At 37.0% G+C, this 23,303-nt stretch overlaps 1 protein-coding gene across 5 annotated transcripts in view; it reads left to right on the top strand.

Moving 5' to 3' along the window:
* Positions 1-220: 220 nt before the first annotated feature.
* The window catches only part of LOC136254740 (uncharacterized), a 35,216-nt gene continuing 12,133 nt past the window's right edge, over positions 221-23,303 (top strand). For 2 of the 5 annotated variants that reach the window (XM_066047482.1, XM_066047481.1), the window contains exons 1-4: positions 548-739; positions 8,412-8,457; positions 14,114-15,421; positions 20,970-21,263. In XM_066047482.1, coding sequence (XP_065903554.1) covers positions 674-739; positions 8,412-8,457; positions 14,114-15,421; positions 20,970-21,263 — 1,714 coding nt within the window. In that variant the 5' untranslated portion in view covers positions 548-673. Of the gene's footprint in view, positions 315-547; positions 740-8,411; positions 8,458-14,113; positions 15,422-20,969; positions 21,273-23,303 lie in introns of those variants that run through there. The other 3 variants (XM_066047480.1, XM_066047479.1, XM_066047483.1) reach the window with 2 other exon arrangements.

Raw genomic sequence — 23,303 nt, 5'->3', positions numbered from 1 at the left:
GATTCCTACCAGAGAAAGTCTCTTAGGGCTACGGGTATGGGTTTGTTCATCGAAAAAGGCTCGGTCAAAGCAAAATTTCAGCCGGTAAAGACTTTGACCATGGTCGCAGATCTATTATTATTATTATTATTTGGTGTACTGTGCAGGAATCAAGGTGATTATAACACACATGCAGGTGTGATTATGATAATTATCTAAGAGGGTACAAAACTGATCGTGTGTGAGGGAGTTGACTCTATAAGGGGGATTGAGTTCCAGAGTTTAATTGCCGATGGGAAAAAAGAAAAATTAAAACGGTTAATTCTATACCTACAGTGAGTACCTGTGTGTCACCTCCTTGTGTCTTGATATTAACTACTCAGAGTGTCCTCCTTCTAATGGTGTGTACTATATGTCCGTGCGGGCGGATTATGGGATCGCCACGTGATTGCCCTTATAGTTAAAGCCCCACATAGCTTTTAGTATTTTTATCATGGCTACGTAGCTACGCGTGCATGCATGACGCAATAATCCTCAACATCACTTTCCCATAAATTTGGTCTTTCCTAAATACGTAATGCCATAGATGGGAGTGTAAAGGATCTATGGTAATGCTGATCTCGGTCGCTCACAGCCATTGACGATTGACAAAATTTACTGAATTGAGTTGCCAGTTCAAGTTTGTGTGCCAGTGATGGCTTCAATCGCAAGATCGGCTTTAAGATCTCACTTTAGCCGTATTTCAGAAAGGCGTGCCTTGGTAAGTGATGTACAGGCTACTCGTTTTATGCTTATAAATATGATATGCATAACTTATGTTAATCATTGCCGCGAGTGTTAGCTAGAAAGTACCGTGACGAGGTGTGGCCTCGATGCTAATAAAGCGCTAGGCTTTTCACATAGCAGTGGCGGATCTAGAAATTTTTCAGAGGGAGTTTCAGGTTGAGGAAATTTTCTACAACTGTAGGGGCGTCCACTCTGGAATTGAAACTTCAGTCTAGCCGGCTTTATTAACTCAAGTTGAAAACCAAAAAAAATAATAATAAGGTAACTACCTGCTACTAAACGACGTAATGCTGATTTTCATAGATCGTATATATATACGATCTATGTCAAAGGCAAAAGTATGAAGTTTGACCAGTAGAAAAGTCCTAATATAATACCACAGTGCAAAGGATCTATGATAATACACTACATTAGGGTCCGCAACGTGAAATTTCGACCTCCGAAAATCAACTACAAAACCACCCACAAATGCTAGGCTAGGTACCACTTAGAAAATGCCAGATTGGAGTTATTTTTCATTAACATCTTGTCGTGCAAATCGGCGGATATGCTTACAAATTACGAGATTTTTTGCTATATCTTCAAGGAAATGTCTTTTAAAGCTACAATACGCACTCTCAACCTTTCTTATTAACTGTACTCTAAACTAAAACCATCAGTGGCCGCATTGTCTGGAGCAATTTCCAGCCGCAGCATCGCGAAAATGAAATTTCGGACTCGAAAAAAGTTTCGATACCACTGGAGCACACAGTAGCGATGCCAAAGTAACTCTCCCAGGTAAAACTGGTCTGGCATGGGCCCAACTACTACCACACCAAATATCATCGAATTCCAAAATTCTTCTAGCGGCCTAAAATTCCGCCAAATGCCGATATCCATAATTTTTTCCGATATCGACCACTTTACAACCCGTTAAAGAAATCTTACACAGCAAACGTGATGCTTTGTCTCTCTAAAGTCATGCTGAATCCTTGTTTAGTTATATTCGTCCATAGGGTGGCACTGGCAGCTCTCTTATTGAGGCCAAAATCCATCGAAATGCCCATCTCACCATTTGTCATCAGCTTTCGGAAGTTTTACAAGTCAAACATGCTGGTTTACCTCTCTACATCCTTGCTGGACCATTCGATATCACCTTCGTCTGTGTAGGCAGCTTTCTTCAGTCCCTTGAAAACGTCAGAGCACGCCAATTGAGCACAACCATCAATACCAGTTAATGCTTATTTTGTTTCATTGGTTCCACGCAAGAATGACAGGAAAACCAGCGGAAATGTAATAGAGCGCAAATAGAGTTAGTCTAACTCTAAATATTGTACTCTAAAAAAACTCTACATGTTTATACAAATGATTACCGAAATGCAAATGCCGATTATCAAAAACCACAATTGAATTTCCATTCGTGTAGAGTTCCGAAGGTGGATATTTAGAACTAGACTAACTCCAGTTGGGTTATGTAATATTTCTGCTGGATTTTCGTGGAATCAATGAAACAAAATAAGCAGTAAGTGATGTTGATGGTTGCGCCCAATTGGCGTGCTCTGACATTTTCAAGAGACTGAAGAAAGGTGTCTACACATACGAAGGTGATTGAAACATCCAGTAAAGATGTAGAGAGGAAAGCAAGCATGTTTGACTAATGTAAAACGTCCTAAAACTGATGACAAATGGTGAGATGGGAATTTCGATGGATTTAGGCCTCGATAAGAGAGCCGCCATTGCCACTCTATGGACGAATATAACTAAACAAGGATGCAGCATGACTTTATAGAGGCAAAGCATCACGTTTGCTGTACAAGATTTCTTTAACGGGTTGTAAATTAATCAATATCAGAAAAAATTCGTGGATATCGGCATTTGGCGAATTTTGAGGTCGCTAGAAGAGCTGCCAGACCAATCCTATGAATGAAAGCTACTGACTATGGGTCTTGCAAGCTTTTGAGAAGTAAACTAGTACATCTGGATAGTAAAAGTTCCCGTCAGTGAATAAAATCGGCATTTTTGACAAATTTTTGACAGCCGTCGAGCTCAGCCAGATGGCAAACAATTTTGGAATTCGATGATATTTGGTGTGGTAGTAGTTGGACCCATGCCAGACCAGTTTTACCTGGGATGGTTACTTTGGCATCGCTACTGTGTGCTCCAGTGGCATCAAAACTTTTTTCGAGTCCGAAATTTCATTTTCGCAATGCTGCGGCTGGAAATTGCTCCAGACAATGCGGCCACTGATGGTTTTAGTTTAGAGTACAGTTAATAAGAAAGGTTGAGAGTGCGTATTGTAGCTTGAAAATACATTTTCTTAAAGATATAGCAAAAAATCTCGTAATTTGTAAGCACATTCGCTGATTTGCACGACAAGACGTTAATGAAAAATAACGCCAATCTGGCATTTTCTAAGTGGTACCAAGCCTAGCATTTGTGGGTGGTTTGGTAGTTGATTCTCGGAGGTCGAAATTTCACGTTGCGGACCCTAACTTTACGAAGGGGCGGGCAGTGCCAGACTAGTGTTTACCACGAGCCAGGGAATCTAAGGTCACTCCAATTTGTTTTTATGTTTCTGGTCATCTGAAGTTTAGTTTTAAATGTGGGCGGGCGGAATTCAACAACAAAGTAACAATGAAGTGACTGCTCAATTAGAATATTTACTGACTGTTCTATTAGAGTATATCGATCCATACTATGCACTCTGACCATTTCTTGCAGGTTTTCACTGATAAAAGACATTATAGTGACACGTAAACAGTTAGATTTAGCATGTTTGTAGCAGCCCAATATTTGTTTCTGAAATCCAGCTTTTTCAAAAATCTGATGCGGGCATATTCCCCATATATTTCTGAAATTTCACTTTCAGTAAAAAAAGGATGCGGGCAGTGGACCAGAAACATAATTACCAATTGGAGTGGCCTAAGCGAAAATCGTTGACTAAAGTGTAACGGGACAAAATAATAGTTTGTGTGCATTCAGGCTAATAATTTGTGCAACTAGTGTTAATTGTGAGTAATAGAATATGGCTGCAAGCTACGACAGAAAACATTTAAAAGCATTGCCGCGAGTGCTAGCTATGCAGTGGCGGATACAGGGGGTTGCAATGGTTTCAGCTGAAACTCCCTCTGAAAAAAAAGCGCACGCCCCTAATTCATTTACGATTCGCGCGGGTGACGATTCGCGATTGAAAGTTATATGTAGTTGCCAGGGTGATTTGTGTGAACATAATTGGCATGCATTAATTGGCTACCGCGAATCTGGGCGGTAGAAATGATTTAGTACGTATCTGTATTTCACCAGACCTTTGCTTTTTGCAAAGGGGCGGGCGGCTCCAGACTAGGTAAACACCTCGCACAGGCTTTGCCTCCAGTGTTCACCCTCCAGTGCCTAACTGGTAAAGCAGATAAAAACAACAAACAAACAACTCACGCGTAGTTCACCATAGTTTGGCATGGTAGACGTTCATTTTGGTAGGTTTTAGTCACAACCCACAATCGATTCTATTGTGACACATGGTGAAGTATTTCCATGATATCTCCAGGACTTGTCTGTTTAAATTAACAAACATAACAGCAACGTTGCCTTCTCCCACCCATCATCGAAGTATTAGTATTTAGACATGTCTATAATAGCAATCCAGTAGTAGAACTTGTATTGGCTGGTGTGATTGACCATCAGCCTGCACCGGCTTGAGTGATTAGTTGCACTGGTGTAAGTGCCACGGGCTATTAGCCTGCACTAAAGCACGTGGAAAAATGTGCTTTATTGCCCACAAAGAGTGCTTTATTGCATGATTAAAGCACTCTTTGTGGTGCAGTAAAGCACTGTTTGCTCTAACAAAAGTGTACTATGAAATTTAAAGAACACTTTAAATTTCCTTTGATCTCACCCATGCAAAGTTCTATCGACACTTTTAAAATTGACACAATATACGTATAGCGATCACCTTGAACTAGGATCATTGACAATGAAAAAATTGACCACCTTTTATTTCAGGGAATACTAGCTAGGTGGCCTAATTTTAAATGTGGGTTATTATTGTAGAGAGCAAATTCATTTCGTTTGGCAAATAGCTAGCTACAGTTGAATTTTGTGAGGGGAATCTTGTACAGCCTGAAAAGAGATTTTGAAATCTGAAATCTTACCCCATGATGGAATTTCTGGGTACTTAACATTACGTGTGTCAAATATTCTGCTTTGAAATCTTAATATCTTTCCATAGTCTTTGAAATCTTAAAGATTTGACATTTCGTGCAGAGTTGAGAATTATGGTTCATCTGACCCTCAACACCACAACACTATTTTTTTTGTATACTTGGCTGTAATCTTGCATCTAGTGTTGTAAAGCAATAATAAATAAAAATCATTGTACGTAGCTAAAACAGCACGTGACAGAATTAGCTACAATAAAGTATCAACCTACTTAAACTCACTTAAAGATGTGCAAAGTTGGATTGCTCACTCTCGGACAATAAATACTTTACATCCCTTGCCTACTGACCTTCTTTCTAAATTATGTATATTGTGTTTTCGTGTTACCCATACTGGATTATTGTGATGTAGTATGGACACCATCATCTGTACAACATTTCAAACATTTAGAGAGGCTTCATTTAAATTTAAATAGTCCATCATTTAGCACTAACCTTTTTGTGTGTGTTGTTTGTGGGTGTGTGCGTGCGTGCGTGCGTGCGTGCATGCATGCGTGCGTGCGTTCGTGCGTGCGTGCGTGCGTGCGTACGTGTTTGTGTGACTCTAACAGAAGGAAGATGTTTTCATATAGCAATACAAGTATATAAAATATTACATAACTTATCACCATGAAAGATACATTTCGTATTATTATGCTGTTGAAATCACTGCACGTGCCAGCCAAAATTTATACCTTTTGTTTATTCCAAGAGAGCGAACTACTTTAGTTTTTATTTCTGAGGAACACAGATCTAGAGCTTTATAGCTAGCATCATTTGCAATAGGCCATGTGCCGACACTATAATTTATATAGAGATACTCGCATCATTCATTACCTATATGATGCAATTTTTGTAAAAAAAATTAATACCAGAATCGGTGATGCATTAATGAAACAGTCTTCAACAGAAAGGATACAAAACTTACAACCATCTAACAATACGGCTATCTCACAAAGCAATCCAATGCATGAAATCGATGGAAATTCAAATACAACCAAATTTGTTATTGCAACAATTATCTCAGACAACTACATCCCCTTACCACCAATTCCATCAACTATATGCTCTTATATGATCACAACAAAATTACTTCAACCTTATGCTAGATCAGGCACCCATTACCACTCCTTTCTACCAATAACAGTTTGTGACTGGAATAATTTTACCCCCTAATTTAATCTGTGTTGCATTTAAAACTGTATAGCACTTAATTTTTGTAATTTTTAATTAATCACCTGTACATTAGCGCAATTCCCTTCAGGGTTTTGCTAATTTAAATAATAGCAAGTACTCAATAAATTGAAATTTTTAACTAGAGTAGGGACCATAGCACATCGATAAAAAGTAGTGAAACAAGCCAGAGTAGTACACGATATTAAATCACAGTATAACAATAAGAAGTGTTATATCCCTAGATACATACCACAATGAAATGCACAGTAGGGATATATATAACACTTCTTATTGCTTCATTGAGATTTAATATCATGCACAACTCCAGCTTGTTTCAGTAGTTTTTATCAATGTGCTATGGTCCCTACTCTAGTTGAAAATTTTAACTTTTGTGTATGTTTGTTAACATTTTTTGAAAATAAAATTATTTGACTGGTGAACCTACACATACTGCATCAAAAGAAAGAAATGGCGCTACTCACCCCAGCTATTAATTATCATCTGAAAAGTGAAGTATCCATTATGTTTCATTGTCAGCTATGCTCATCCCATTACACAGCATTATGAATCAAGGACTATTCAAAAAGTGCTTCTGCAATCAAAGTAGCCATTCATATTTGCTGACAAAAAGATGTTGATTTGGTGGTAGAGCATAATGGTTTCCTTTGTAAAGGAAATTGTCCTTATTTTTCATAGTAGCTGGAGACAAAGGAGGACACTGGTAAGTCCATGAAAAATGCATTGAACGTACTGTGGTATGCCACAAGGCATGTGTCCGGCTGAACAGATGTCATACAGTGAAAAATCAAGCCCATAGCCTTAACAGTTATCAAGTTACGCTTGTCTGAAGGAATCAGTCAATCAGTCAGTTACTTAGTCAGTCAGTCAGTCAGTCAATCTGTCTGTCACTAGAAAATTCTCTATAATAAATTCCATAGCAGCTTGTTGAAAGTGTATTGGGTTGACCTGAAGGCTTGTTTGGGCTTAGTTTACCTAATCAATACTGCCTTATCATCATCAGGGAAATGTGAGAGTGGTTTTTGGGTGATTTTTTCAATGGCCATGCCCAAACCTTTGTGGTCCCTACTATACAGTACTATCGAACTTTATGATAATATTCTAACTTCTGCATGTCACCATTGCATCTGTAGATAAGAATAAACTGCAGGAGCCCCCAAAAAGTTTATGGTTGGCTTTGGGAGTACAAAAAGAAATAAAGTCTTTAAAACAGCCAAGTTGCAAAAAATGTGACCTTCAAAAGCCTGGGTGAAAAAAGTTGTGTTATAAATTTATTTAAGGTAATGGCCAAGAAATGGCTGCAATGATGTCATTAATACTAATTAGCACCCATTTCTTGGCCACCACTTTGATTTCACAACTTTATCAGTGGCGAAACCGAGGGAGGTAGCATGAAGGGCTTGTGCCCCCTCCCCATTCCTCAAAAAATGCAGTGTACAAGATCAAGATAGAGATAACTGTAATAGAGTAGTCAAATACTCTAATAGAACAGTCACCACAAATAACACTTTCCTCCATAGTTGCAAACTAGCATCTACAGCACTATTCCATGCATGGACACACTTAGCCTGCTAAGAATATTTTGCAAATGAAATGCACATCCTTTGTGTGCCATTTGTGAGGTCCATAGCTCCTAACTGAACTAATCATGCTTATCCTTATACAACTCTTGATCAATATATATTATTCAGTCTACATACGTAAAAAGCTAGATTTTTGTGTACAAAACCAAAATTTTCAGTCCTGAAACTTAAATAGCTTTAGCTTTGCAGTCCCCAGACCCTTGCCCCATAGGCCCTGGTGCACCCCCCTGGATCTGCCCTTGATAATACTGTAACTAGCCTTCTACAAATCAACGGTGATGACAGGTGAAAGATAAACCAGAAAGCAAATTATAGACTTTAGCAACTTTACTCTCAAGCACCAGGCCTGTATGGTCACAGTGGTAGCAGATATAGCTAAGTAGGTATATTTTATTATTTATTGACAACAATGTGTAGCAAGTAAATTTACATTGTGGAGTGGTAGCTGAGCTAGTGTGGCTCCAGCATTGTTTGAAGAGAAGGAAGACTTGGGTAATTTGTCCCTGGCCCCAGTCTGGTAGGGACCATGAGACAGTGTACTGACTACATGTATATTTTTCCCTGGGCACCTAAAGCTGAGTTTCTTGGCAGCCCTGCCTGTATAGCTATAGCTGTAAGTTAGCATAGGTAAAATGCATACAGCTGTATATAGCTATATGCACAGCTACTAGCTATTTCTTATTTTTTACTTACACAGGTGATAATGGGATTGATTATACTATTTTCATTGCAGCTGCAGAACAGTGAGTATATATATATTGAGTCATTCTATACTGTTAAATTATACTCCTGCATTTAACCCATAAACTCAAGCATTTATTGCAATGTTTACTTCTCACCAGGGTGTCATACAGTACAGTAATACTACTGTAGCGTATAGTAGGGATGGGCTTTCCTGGCCAAAAATATCACCTAAAAGCCAGCTTCCATTTTCCTTCATGCCAGTTTGGCAGTACTGTAGCTATTGACGAGGCATAACCAAACCCAAAAATGCTTTCAGAGGACTCCAACAAGTTTGATTTTCATATCATTGAGCTAACTAATTTTTTTCTAATAACTGACTGCCTGACTAACTAACTAACTAACTGATGCCTTCAGCCAAGCAGAAGTTGATGATAAATAAGGCGATCTCTTTACTGTTTGATGCCATTTCAGCCTAAGACATGTCTTTTTGCCAACTGCAGCACCATGCTCCATGGACATATAAGAAATGGCAGGAATATAGATGCACATTGATGGTTAGCCTGAGTTTAACATGTTTTCTAGCAGCATGCAGGATAGATAATTAACCAGATATGATAAAAGCAGCACCAGCAGCACAATTTGTTGCAGTAGCCTCCACTGCACCATTGTACAAATGTTGATTCTGTAGAGCATGTTCATTGCTATCTTTGTCCTTTTGTGTGCTGTAGGATACTGTTCTAATTAGAGCACTTGTGTATCACGTGTGGTGTGTCTATTGTTAATAATGCTGATTAGTTCTCACATGTGCTCTTTCTTGAGTAGTTATTGATTTGCACTAACATGTCATGATTTTGGTGCTAGCTATCATGAGAATTGTCTGTAATTTCCTGGATTAATCACAGGCATTTCTTATACTATTCTTTATTTGTAACACTGTATGGTGGGTGGAACTAACACAACTGAAACATAAACAGAATGGCCATTTCACTTTTCAGTAATTGCACATTCAGTGTAACCTTTGTAGTTACTGGATTGGTTGCAGAGAAGCATCTGACACTTTTCATTTTATATAGCATTGTATAATGGGTGGAGCATATATAACTGAAGACAAAGTGAAATGGCCAATTCAATTGTCAGTTAGAGTGCATTCAACAACAAATTTATTGACACTGGTGTACCAAAAAATGTAGACGGGGTAGAGTAAAATGAAAAAGAAATTACGGTTAAAGCAAATCTCAAATCTAGGGGATCCAAACCTGTAATCACTGTGTTACTACTGCCAGTTACCACCTCTCCTTCTTTTCTACCTAATAAACTCAAGAGGGAATGCTATAATTAAGAAAATGGAGCCATGCCTGGTGAAGAAGAAATCAAAGTTGAACCTAAATTTATCCTTAATGCTAACTAAAGTTTCCCTATTTAGCATAATAATGTCTTTCACTAATTTGCTGTCTGTATGAAGATAAGCTTTTTGTGAGTTTTACATCAGCTATAGAGTCTCCCCCAACCCTAGTTCACCTTTAACTTACAAAAACATTTGCAATTGTACTTACCTAAATACTTGATCACATTTGAGTAGGAATGATAGAAATATAAAATGAAATGAAAGGAAATCAATCATGGCTATTGTACTTTGCCATCATACGTTGTTGTATATAGTAGGAATTAATTGTCCACTAGTATAGCTGTAGGATTAGATGATATATCCCCTATTTTACCATCCCTGTAAAATTTCTATACTTGTATATGTATTACAAGCAGTGTGTATAATTATAGCTAGGCTACATATTGTTGACCATTCTTAGTCCAACATCATCGAAGCATTTAGCTAGATTTGTTATTCTTTCTTTTGTCAGACACAACATTTTAAATAGTTGTTGAAGTTACCAGAGCTATATGTGCTTTCCTGTCCAGATTTCCATAGCTAGCCAACACTGAGTTGAACTATGTACTGTACTATTAGCACAGTTATTAATTTAGTTTTACTACTTGTTTACCAAAATACTTCAGTTAGGAAATTCATAGATTCCCTACACAGGTAATATCCCACACTACTTCATTTGTAAGTCTGTTGACAACCACTACATGGCTTCAGTGTATACAACTTTCTTTGTATATTCAATAGTGTAGGTCTAAAATGATTTCTATAATCCATACAGCTAAGCATACACAGCATTATGGTGGTACTCATCATTCTCATACCCTTATGGCGCAGAGGTGTACATGTACCTGTCTATATATGTAGTTATGTACTAAGCTTAAATAATATACAATTAACAGACCTATACTTATTTCAAAGCAAGGTAAACTGTCTACACTTGAAGCCATGTCAGCAGTTACATGATCTATACCAAAATACCCAAGTTGTGAACAAAGGGTGCAACCCCAAAGAAGCCAGGATGAATAAAGGTATGGAATCAAGGGTGGCAGCCAAGAAATGGCTGCTATTTAAAATGATTGGCATTAACACCTTTGATTTCACAACTTTATTTACCCTCCCTTTGTTCACAGCTTCACTGTTCTGATATAGATATCACTTCTTTTTGCTTTTTGTCATTGCCAGAAAAGTGCAGATTTTGTATTTGTTATTGGTGGTCTACTTTGAACTATTTTGTTGTTTATAATTAAAGCAAAATAGCAAAATATTATTATCACATGAACTCTCTACTGTACAGGTTGATTTTTTAAAATAGCTGAACTGTGTACATGGTGACTTGTTGTATCTATACGGGACTGCATGTGACTTGTAATGTAGCATGAACTCTCTACAGGGTGATTTGTTATATGGCTGAACTCTTTACAGGGTGAGTCAGACTTGTTCATAGTTGAGCACTCTACAAAGTGACTTGTAGCATGTTGAACTCTCTACATGGTGACCAGGTTGCAGTTTAACTCCCTACAGGATGTGACTTGTAACAAACATAGCTGGAGTGTCTTGTAACATATAGCTGTAGCTGAGTTCGCTACAGGGTGGCTAGTTTGTAGCCGAACTCTGTACAGGGTTAAACAAAATAGTTCAACTAGATATATAGACCACCAATAAACCTCTGTACTTTTTCCCATTGCTGCAGTAAAAAATAAATAAAAAGGAAGCCCCAAAGATGGCCATCATTTTTAATGAATGATGTTATCATTAAAAGTTATTAGTATTATTATTTTTATTATATTTATGGTGTGCAGAAATTGCAGAGATTATAACGCACAGGTGTAATCATAGAGATTTTAGATTGCTACAAAAATCAACAGAGGGGTAGAGGTTACTTAAATTATTATGAAAATAAGGGTGTTAACTAAATTGACAGTTGATTCCACAATTTTATAAGGCATTAATATTATTGCAGCCAATTTAGTTTTAGTTTCCATCCTTGATTTTCATAACTTATTCCACCCTGGCTCTTTTGGGACCATGTGCACCCTTTTTCACAGCTTGGGTCTTTTGGTGTAGACAGTATGTGACAACTGGAAGTTATAGTACTAACTATTTCATTAAAATTGATTTTTAAAATCATTAAATAAGGTAGGGTTATTAACTTGGCTTCACATGTAGACAGTTATGAAATAATTATAGGTTATTAAATATATATCACAGTAGATATATTCACAGGCATAATTATCCTCTGTATCATTCAAGCATGATGATAAGCAAGCATGATGATAAGCAAGCATGATGATAAGCAACATAATGTTGTGTATGCTTAGCTGTCAGGAAACATAATATTATAGAAATCATTTTAGACCTACACTATTGAATAAACAAGAAAATTGTCTAGACTGAAGCTGCCAGGTAATGCTTGTCAACAAACTTATATTTCTACTTAGTAACATAGGTGCTTAGGGATCTTGTACATAATATTATCAATATAATATTATTAAGCATCAATTTCCTTTATAATTTTATTGAAGTATTTTGTTGATGAGATCCAGAAATTAGTAAACAAATAGTAAATTACTATAATTACAGTAAAATTTAATTAATAACTGTGCTAACAGATGCAGTGTTGACTAGCTAGTTAATTCTATGGAGGAGACAATGAATTATTTTTCTTTTAAAGATGTGAAAAGGTACTTTTACGCGACATTTTAACAACTGTAGTTAGGCATTGGCAAGTTACATGTACATAGATTAATTAGTAACCCTACAGTTCAGCTCTTGGAGGAAACACACATTCATATACCAGTACATTACAATGTAATATACATCATTATGTAGAATCATAATCATACGTATAATAATATTTGTGACTGGGTCTGGGAAAACCGCTTTAAACCAGTGTCAGCAGATTTTATTTTCACCATTAACACAAGAAAAAACTATCAAATTTCATTACCAAAATCAGCTAGACTGCTTTTACTGGCTGTTTTCCCAAGCACAGTGGCAATCCATACGAGTGGTATTGGGCCCTATTGGAGCTCTGCCGCTTGCCCTCCTTCTGGGTCCCCCGCCTCCCTCCCCTTTTGGAGTTCACCTGATACAGTTTAAAAACTATCTAAAATGGCGAGAAACTTAACACACTAAATAATTAAAACCGGAATTTCTCGATACTTTTAAATAGGCGATAAGACCGGTTTTCCCAGACTGGGTCACATAATTATGTTTTCCATCCTTCAATGGATAGCAGTGTCCCTGAGACTCAAATAGCTTAGCTTTAGCCTCCTTATAGTGGGATAGCATTTAATAATAATAAAATAGGATATCTAACTTCCGAATTGATAGTGACTGTTTATTTTTAACAAAAACAGATGGACCGAGATGGACATATTTTGCTAGGATTATACATTTCACAAGTCTGGTACATATGCTTGAAAACATTATTCAAAACAACACACATTCAAGGCTAGAGGGCAGATCACTAGCTAGTTAAATTTACAAAAAAAACTATATAATAGTGCAGTCACCGCAACATACACTCTAATAGAACAGCTATCGCGATATTTTAATAAAGTATGCAGTATAGAATAGCTACAGTGACTGTTCTAATTATACTGCTTGCTCTAAGCCATTACATCTATGGCAATTGGTTTCAAATTACTTTTCAAATATTCCAGTGAGTTATCTGTTATGCATTACAATCCAAATTGGTTCTATGTATGTACTTATCAAAGAACTAAACTGATTTTTGGAATAATTACTTTAAACCAGGTGTGCGCCCACAGCCAGTCTTCGGCTGGCTGTGGGTGGGTGCATGTCTGGTTTACTGAGTTTGTTTTCCAAAACGTGTGCATGTATATTTGTTTGTCTTTCTGCACCCACGTGAGCAAACCTTTGTTCACTAAAAACAGCCTTTATGTGAGAAATAAAGGCCATATAGAGCCTGTATTAAACTTCCAGGCAGGCAAGCTTTGGTTTAAGGTGGTTAATGCATGCCAGTTTGAAATACAGGTAAAGCAAGTTTATAAGGACGTGTGTGGTGAAGCCCTTTTTCAGTGGGCTCTACGGGTGTCAAACAGCCAAAAATATATCACAGCTAGCCTCCAAGGCTACTGGATATAATGAATTCGTTTGAGTTGAAAGTAGGGGGGTGCCTCATGCATATGAGAACAACAATTAAGAGCAGCTTTGAGGCTTTGCCTGGGGCATTTGCATAAGAAAATGCTATAGACAAAATATAACACAGTTAAGAACATACTTCTGTACATTAGTATTGGTGGTTTGTTTGAGTTGGCTTTCTTCTTCCTTAGCAGTGCATAGCAATGCAATTAATATCTTTTAACTAGGTTCTGGTACTCCGCACCAGGATTACTACTTTGGGTTTTTCAACACTACATCAATGACATCACCAGAAAAAATATCCATTCTAGTAATTACACCTGAATCACAACCAGTGTACTATTCAATTGAAGCTCCAGGAGAAGAATACTATACTAATGGTACCATCACTGGTAGTGAGCAGATAAGTGTTAATCTTCCTACTGCTTTGACAACATCATCACATGATGATCGAGATAAAGGAATTCACTTAATGGTCAGTACTAGGGTAACTGTGATTGGTCAAAGCTTTTTTTCTGGTAGTACTGACACATTTCTTGGTCTAGCTGCTGCAAATGTATGTGTTAATAAATGTGTGTATTATGGGATATCTGTATCAAGAAACACACTTTTTAATAAAACACACAATAGTTCAGTTTTGGTAGTTGGTACAGAGGATAACACAATGATGAAGTTGACAGTAACACAACCAGTCACCATTAGTGTTGGTAACTCCCCAGTTGATCTCACTGCTGGTATACAGTACTCATTTGTGATCAACAGGCTCCAAACTTTGTTGATTGAATCAGTTGATGATTTGACTGGAACTAAAACTATTACAGACAAACCGGTATCCGTCTTGAGTGGTCATCAGTGTGGTAATGTACCAGTAAATGTTGATTATTGTGATCACCTAATAGAACAGGTTCCACCCACCACATTTTGGGGTAGAGTGTATTATACTGCACCATTAGCCACCAGAAGGTCATATACTATTAAAGTACTGGCAGCATATAGCTCCACTGCTGTTGATATTTACTGTAACAATACCAGGAAGTCTTACAGTATTAGTGAAGGAGGGTCTTTTACCTATACTGTATCAACCAGAGAATATTGTGCTGTGCATTCAAATAAAAAAGTACTAATTGCTCAGTTCAGTCATGGACAAGATGATGATAATGTTACCGGCGATCCAATGATGACACTAGTACCAGCCACAAATCAGTATTGTAACAAATTTCAGTCATCTACACTTCAAGGTCAACCAGGTTACACACACTATATCAATATCATAGTGTTAGCACAGTGTTATCAACCTGACATGATCTATCTGACATCAGGAAGAGTGAAAAGGTCGCTAGACTCACAACAATGGATACCAATTATGGTCAATGATGTTATTGAAGCTTATAGCGTCCATATAAAAATTTCAGAAGGTGTGATTGAAGTGTTCCATACAAATACAAATCCTTGTTTAGCAGCAATACTTTATGGGTTTGATGATTACCATGGCTATGGTCATCCTGGAGGATTATATATGTTTACAAACCTTGCAGGTAATTAATATCAATACTAAATGTAAAATGTATCTAGACTATAAGACAGCCCTGCTGCAAGGTCTATTATTATTTTAATACAGTATGATGGTATTATATAGTAGGGACAATAAAGGTGTGGGTGTGGCCAGTGATAAAATATCACCCAAAAACCTGCCTCAATTTACCATTATGATAACATGACAGTACTGACTGAGCAAAATCTAGCCCAAAAATTGCAGATCAACTTGAAACATTTTCGTCAAGTTGCTACAAAAAAATTTTTTTAATGAATTTTCTACTGCACATTCAGTCAATAGTAGTGGAAAGTGGCTACAGCTATTGTGACAATGTTAATTTCAGTAATTTTAGTACATTGTCATTGCATAAGTTGTCACTATTAAGTTAATTGTAGCCAGTTGCCACTTTTGATGTCATGAATTTTCAATACATTACCTGCTTTTATCCTGTATATTTAGTCCGGTAAAGATTTGTTTTATAAGTGCAAGATACAAGTATAATTCTTTATAACCAGTTTTAAGGTTTGCATTTTCATTGCATTGCACTGATGATGGAATGAGGATAAGGTGCACATGAAATATTTTAAACATGTACATATTAGGCTCCGTTAGGGACCCGCCGATTATGCTCATAATTTTACCTATTATGCTATGCTGCACTGCTAAAAAATTTACCTATTATGCTTTAATTTATGCTCAATGTTTACCTAATATGCTCAAATTATGCCCAATTATTTATGCCTTAGTTCTCATGCTCTGCTAATAATTTCCAGTTTATGGATAAATGATAGTGGCTGAAGCACAAACTTACTTGCATATGACAGAAAAGATCGATATACTCTAATAGAACAGTCAGCTATGCAATTGTTCTTTTAGAGTTACTGACTGTTCTATTAGAGTATACTTATCGATCTTTCTGTAATAGCTATTTTTATAAGCAAGAATTCATACTGTTACAAAATATTCTACCTATTATGCTAGCATTATGCTCAATGCTTTCAGGCACCTATTATGCTCATAATTATGCCAGCATAATCGGCGGGTCCCTAGGCTCCGTCCTATTATGCCCAAAATTTTACCTATTATGCTTTTGAGAATTGCTCAAAAATTAAGCCTGTTATGCTCAAAATTATGCTTTCAAAATCAAAATTATGCTCTAGAACTGACTGTTTTATTAGAGTATATCAGCCTTTCCTGACTGCTGTATTAGAGTAAGTGACTGCTCTATTAGAGTATCTCGATCTTATTTCTGCAAAATGTGAATAACCAGCAAAGAAACGGTTTAATAACTTATATTGTGTATTTTTAGCACTAATAATACTATTGGCAGTGAATATTTGCTTTCTTTCATGCGTGCGTATTGCACAGTTTAATTAAATTTTCAAATATCGTTCCTATTATGCTGGCATTATGCTTGATGCTTTTGGCCACCTATTATGCTTTAAATTATAACGGCATAATCAGCCGGTGCCTAGTACATATATATACAGTGTACAATATATACCAAGGCTATTGCACTTATATACACCCTGAGTCCGAAGTCAGAGAAAGTTTACCATTGAGCCAAAGGTGAGGCATTTTATCAATGGTAGGCTCAGGACGACATTGTATATAAGTGCAATACTTATACGCTGAAGTATCCATGGTTCAAATGAGTATACTATGACTCATGAATAACATGCATTACATGAATTACTGGCTAACAGACACAAACTAAACTACTGTAGTTTATGGGAAACTTTGGCAGGGGTAAACTTTTGCGAATAGCAAGCTATATTGCATTTGGCAAAATAAACTTTGGTAAATTGAAGCTCAATCTTTAGCTGGTGTTACGAGTAATTAGCAGGTTATATTTTGGTGAATTTGTAGCAAATTACTAAATTTGCCAAGGTTTCCCCATCAAAAGCTTCCCTCTATACGGTAACAAAGAGTATTCCACCATGGTGTGGTAACTCCTTTTGGCAACTTTCATATTTGTGGGAAATATATCATGGGAACAAGGTTTGCTCATGACTTTGATGCCCAACCAGTTGAAAGATACGATACACTTTGACTTGTTACATTACATTAATTAAATTGTGGATTTTGGTTTACAAGTTTGCTAGGCTCAATTCTGGTGTGTGCAAGAACAAAATTGCTACACTGCATTCACCAGGCCCTTTTCCTTCCCGACCCAATACATAAAAGAGAAGTGATCTGGCTACATGAGACTACAAAATGGTGAAACTAGATCTCACAATTGCAATTTTTCTGGCATTTTGTGTAGAAGCAAAATGATGCATGAATAATGTTCTGAAGGCTACTAGCCCACACTATTATAACTAACCACTATCAATTATCAGATTCTGATGCATAAAAGGCACAGGGTGAGTGCTCTGTAGTTCTTTCACCTATCAGGTAAGTGTGCCTAGATTGATATATACCACTTATACCAACTAGGTTTTGCTGATATATACACCCTTATCCCTCGGACCTGTGGCCCTCAGGCTTTCAGATGTATATATCACCCAATTCTCTCACAGCTGTATGGTATAACTACTACCTGCAGCCCGCAACTCTTTTAGGTATGACATCATCATGGTATTACATAATATAATTTCAGATCACAAACATTACCATTAGTGACATAATTTATTCCTTCATTCTCTCAAACAAGTGAAAAGTTATAGCACCGGTTACTGTGTAGCTCAGTATTAAAATTAATAGTAGTTTTTTTCACTGATTGCCATTTGTCGTTTCAGATTTAGTTTATCATTACTTATAGTATCTGATTTTTGTACTCCACCATCTATATCAATGTGTATTAGTAAAATTAATTATTAATTTAAAAATGAAGTAGGCATCCAAGTGATAAAAAGTAGTGAAACAAGAAATGGTATTACAGCTTAGCTCTGTAAGATAACCTCTACATTGGCAGATTATAACATTTGTTTTATTAAATGCCAAAGTAGGGATTTTCCCATTGAGCTGTGCTGTACTACCATCATTCATCTCTCATTTCACTACTTTTTATCACTTGGATCCCTACTTCATTTAATTTTTAAATATACTAGTTTGTTCAGTGTTTTTTTTTTGCTATAGCATACAGCTATACATGTGTGACTGTTCTATTAGAGTGACTGCTGTATCAGAATGTCTTAAGTCAGCCTCTAGCCAACCACATGGTCACTAATTTCACTGTGCTATCAATCTAAACCAATACAAGATGTGGCCATTGTGTTCAAGTAAATAGACTGATAAGAGGTATGGTCTCTGCATTCGATTGGTACTGTAGTAATCAATAAAAATTGTTAATGGGAATGGTCTTGATCCTATCATGAAGCTACAGGCATCTACCAGGTGACCAGTATCTGTTACAGTATTGTAAGTGTAGTTTTCTGGCATGCATCTAATTATGCTGCTTAAGGAAAGTGTTAATATGAAAATTTAACACCTGGATATGGTTTCATTGCATGAAGAACACGGCGAACAGCCTGATTGAAGACAAAAGGAAAGACAAGGTGCAGAAGACACACACTTGTCGGAACCCCAAAAGGCATATCCCACTGGTGGGTTTATTGTGGCATAAAATGGTGGTCATATGCTGCTTCGTTTGGTCTCCAGCATTGCGACCATTGTCAGACAAATTGGAAGGCAGTTTCAGGTGATGATAATAAAATAACGTTAAGCAATAATACTTTAATCCACAATGTTCTTTGCACAGTGTATGAATGTTGCACAGATGGCCAAGTTGTTACCTATGGAAGTGTTTTAAAAGAAGGAACGTTAGTAACAGTACTGTCATCCATAAACTCTATGGAAGTATACATGTAACCAGGTGACATGTGGCACACTACCTTTTCAAAAGCTCTGACTATAAATGCAACTTGCCACAATTATTTCTCAAAATCGTATGCTCTTACCTGTAGGTTTTGAAATTAAAATTTGGTTGTTTTAGTACTGTACATGACTGTAGTTAAAACTCAGCTTTGTAATTATTAGAAATAAAATCAGTATACAGAACTCCACAGTATGTGCATAATGTAGCTCCAAGTGCTCCAGCAAATATCACATCACATAATATCAGTTCCACATCTATTGTGGTAACTTGGCAACCACCAATAATGCCCAATGATATCGTATTGAGTACAGTAGTAGTAACTTTACTGATGGTTTTAAAACTACCAACACTTCTATGTGTCATTAACATGTTGGAGATATTCACTACTTAGGAATCATCCATAATTCTCTCAACATTTTCACAAGTGTACAGAGAGTACTCTTTTTGCTTACCCTCTCCAAAAGTGTACTACAAAAATGTTGATGTGATAGTTATTGTATGATCAGTGTTAATCATTTATGGTTTTCTTCTGCCCACTAATCCTCTGACTTGTCAGAATGTAGGCATTGAAAGAATGCTGATTGTTTATAAATAGCCTTGTGTACACTCTGCATAGTCAGCTCCTAAAACAGTTATTCAGAGTCCAGAATTCACCATCATAAACTTTCTAACCGAACACTAATACTAAATTATTACTTCATATGGTGCTACTAAGTTATACGGCCTCGGTAATTAATTTGTGGGTAGTGCTCGCCCACATTGTCATCGGGTTTCTAAATCGCGTAGAAACCGTGTCAGCTTGTTCTAAGTAGTTTAGAATATTTCTCTGAGTAAAGCAGGTAAAGAAAGATCGAGAGGAAGTGGCACTGTGGGTACTAGCATTGAGATTTACCCTTCCAGGTGTCAGCACCACACCATAGTAGCTATATTATGCCTGAATGAGTGCCAATGATGCTTGTCTAGTCCAGAAAGTAAGCTATAGCAAGTTGCAAAATAGCTGCTAGCATTAAGAGATACTCTTCGTGTTTATCAATTGTGTCAGTGCCACACTAACATTGCAGCATGGTGTACAGTAGCTATACTGAAGTGGTGTGTTGGCTCATTCTAAGTAGTTTAGAAACTTTCTCTGAGCGAAGCGAGTACAGAAAGACTGAAAGAAAGTAGTAAACTGTAGCTGTTGGTAACAAGATCCACTCTTCAAGTTAATAGTGTTAGCACCACAACTTGTAGTACTAATGCATCGGTCCAAATAATGCGTGCCTTGTCCAGAAAGTAAAGCTAACAGTAAGACTATTGTGTATTTGGCTTTGCTGATCAATGTAGTAAATAACCACAAGTTAGACCACAGTTACTAACTAGTCAGTAACCCTGCTACAGATTTCTATTGGATTTAGCATCTCATTAATCCTCTAGACATCAAAGGAAATGAAGCGTAAATTATACAGGTGAATTTACCTTCGTGCTCTTTGTACTCCTGTAAAACTGCTGAAAATAACGGATGATCCCTTACCAAATTCAGGTGTTTACCATTACCATCACTGAGGGTGATGGTAATGAGATAGTCAATGTCACTACAGATGAGGATGGTAAGTTTTGTTTCAGAAATAATAATTATTATGTCAACATTATAGGTTACATTCTGTCTTAAAAGAATTGCTGTGAATTTAATTAGTTTGCTTAGTTTAATTATAATTGTTACACATACAGCTAATGTAATGTCTTTCTACAGTATCTGATCCCCCTGGAAGTTTATTTGTCGATGAAATCAACTCTACAGCAATAATTGTCAGTTGGTCTGAACCAGATATAACCAATGGAATTATCACATCATATGAAATCCTCTACTCTGTTGGTAACATACTTGATACAGATGCTATTAGTATACCAGTTGATGTGACCACAAACACTTCTTATCATGTTATTATTGGTGGACTAGATCCCTTCACAATGTATAGTGTGGCTGTAAGGGCATATACTAGAATTGGAGGTGGAGAATTGACTGATACCTTCAGTATTCTAACTGATCCATTTGGTAAGTGCATACTAAATGTTATAATACACTTCACAGGGACAGAATTGGACATCTTCAAAAAGGGGATACTACTCTGAGGCATGCTGCTACAGCCAATTGTCTGGCAGCTAGCTTAGCTTTAATATGTGTAAATAATACTCACTCCATAGATCTTACTGTACCATCACAGACCTTTGTAGAAAGGTTTGAAGGCAATTGATATATGTAGTAAATCACTAAAATTGTCATTATTTTTACTGAATTTGAAGGTGCTGAAGATGGGTGATTTCATGACAAGGAGAAATACATAAATAATGAGTAAATAAGTAATCGCTTTAGTAATAAACAGATTTTAAACTTTGCTTCCAATTTTACAGCCAAAAAGTAGCTGCTAGCTAGCAGCCTTTTTCAAAGGGGGTTCATGATTCCCCACTGGATCTGTCCCTACTTCATGTGCTATGTGTGCTTTGTGCAATGTAGTTTATCAACCATAAAGCCCGAGGGGAAGTATGTTCAAGATTGAACAGTGTTATACTAAAAAGTTTTCCGCCTCCATAATAAAATTATTAACAGGATGGGAACAGAAATCAAGAATGGAATACCAATGGAAAATGTTTTATTAGTCATCATGCCAATATACGGGTTGGATTTTATGGCACAATATTTCTTTGTGGCTGAAGTTGTTTGCTATTTTCAATGTAGGTTGACTGCTCTATTAGAGTGTTTTGATTGTTTTAGTGGAAGGAATCCCACAAGAGACCTGCATTGAAAATCTGTAATTTTGATGGCCTATAGATAGGAATATCATAGTAGACTAGCTACGTTGTCAACTGTGAAAGCTGACTATTCCTTTGAAACCACATAAAAGTGTTCAACTGACTTTTGAACATGAAGACATTCTAGCTAATTTGTAACACCTATATTATTAAGCATATCAAGACACACGGTAGTGTGTCGTGCGGCCCAAGAAGCCGGCGCGCCACACCGTGAGTATATTGACAGGAAGAACGAAAACGTCATTTTCACACCTTTGTATCTCGGTGATCACTTATCTGATTGGAACCAAATTTGCTACACATTTGCCCGCCAGCCAAGGGAGTCTACATTCCAAATTTAAAGGAAATCGCTCCAGCCATTTCCGAGATACGAGCTGCCAAAGTTTCGTTTTTTTTTCTTCGTTTTTTTTTCTTCTTCTTCTTCGTCTTTTCGCACACTTGCAAAAATTGCTATAACAAGCAAACGCGTACTCCGATCGCCTTGAAATTTGGCACACAGAAAGGGAGTCCAAAGGCGAATCCTAGCATCAACTTTGGTACAATTCCGATGAATGGTTCAGGAGTTATGACCGATTATTTGCGTAAAACAAGATCGATTTGTTGTCACGCCTACAGGGTAAACCGCTTCATGGAATGAGTTGAAAATTGCTATGTAGATGGAGTAACCATCGTAGGAGTGCCTTTTGGTGGTTTGAAAGGAATCGAGATAAAGACCACGGAGATATGACACAAAACCCAACCTGTGTCACAATTACGCGATCGATTTTTATGAATAAAAAAGTATTAGTTTTCACGCCTACTAGGCAAACCGCTTAGAGCAATGAGCTGAAAATCGGTGTATAGCTGGAATAATCTTCATAGAAAGTCCTTGCAGTAGTACAGAAGAATCGGATTACAAACCACTGAGTTATGATTCGAAAGCGAACTCCGTGTAGCAAATGCGAGATCGAGATACTCTAATAGAACAGTCACCCTAATAGAGCATTCGGCTAATTTATTTACTCCATGATAGAATTTTATTACATCACAAGTTATTCTGTAGGGAGTTCAGCTGCAAACAGTTAATCTTATAGACAGTTCAGCAAGAAGACAGTCACCATGTGGAGAGTTAAGCAAATATACCACTATAGAGATTCAGAACACTACAAGTCACACTGAAGAAAGTTCAGCTATAAACAAGTCATGCACTGTGTAGAGAATTCAGCTACAATTAAGTCACTCTCTAGAGAATTCAGTTACACAGAATTCTGCTACACACAAGTCACTGTGGAGAGAG

Source organism: Dysidea avara, chromosome 4 (genome assembly GCF_963678975.1).
Source record: "Dysidea avara chromosome 4, odDysAvar1.4, whole genome shotgun sequence".
Taxonomy (NCBI): domain Eukaryota; kingdom Metazoa; phylum Porifera; class Demospongiae; order Dictyoceratida; family Dysideidae; genus Dysidea; species Dysidea avara.
The sequence above is the reverse complement of the archived record's forward strand: the minus strand, read 5'-3'. Positions and strand labels throughout refer to the sequence as shown.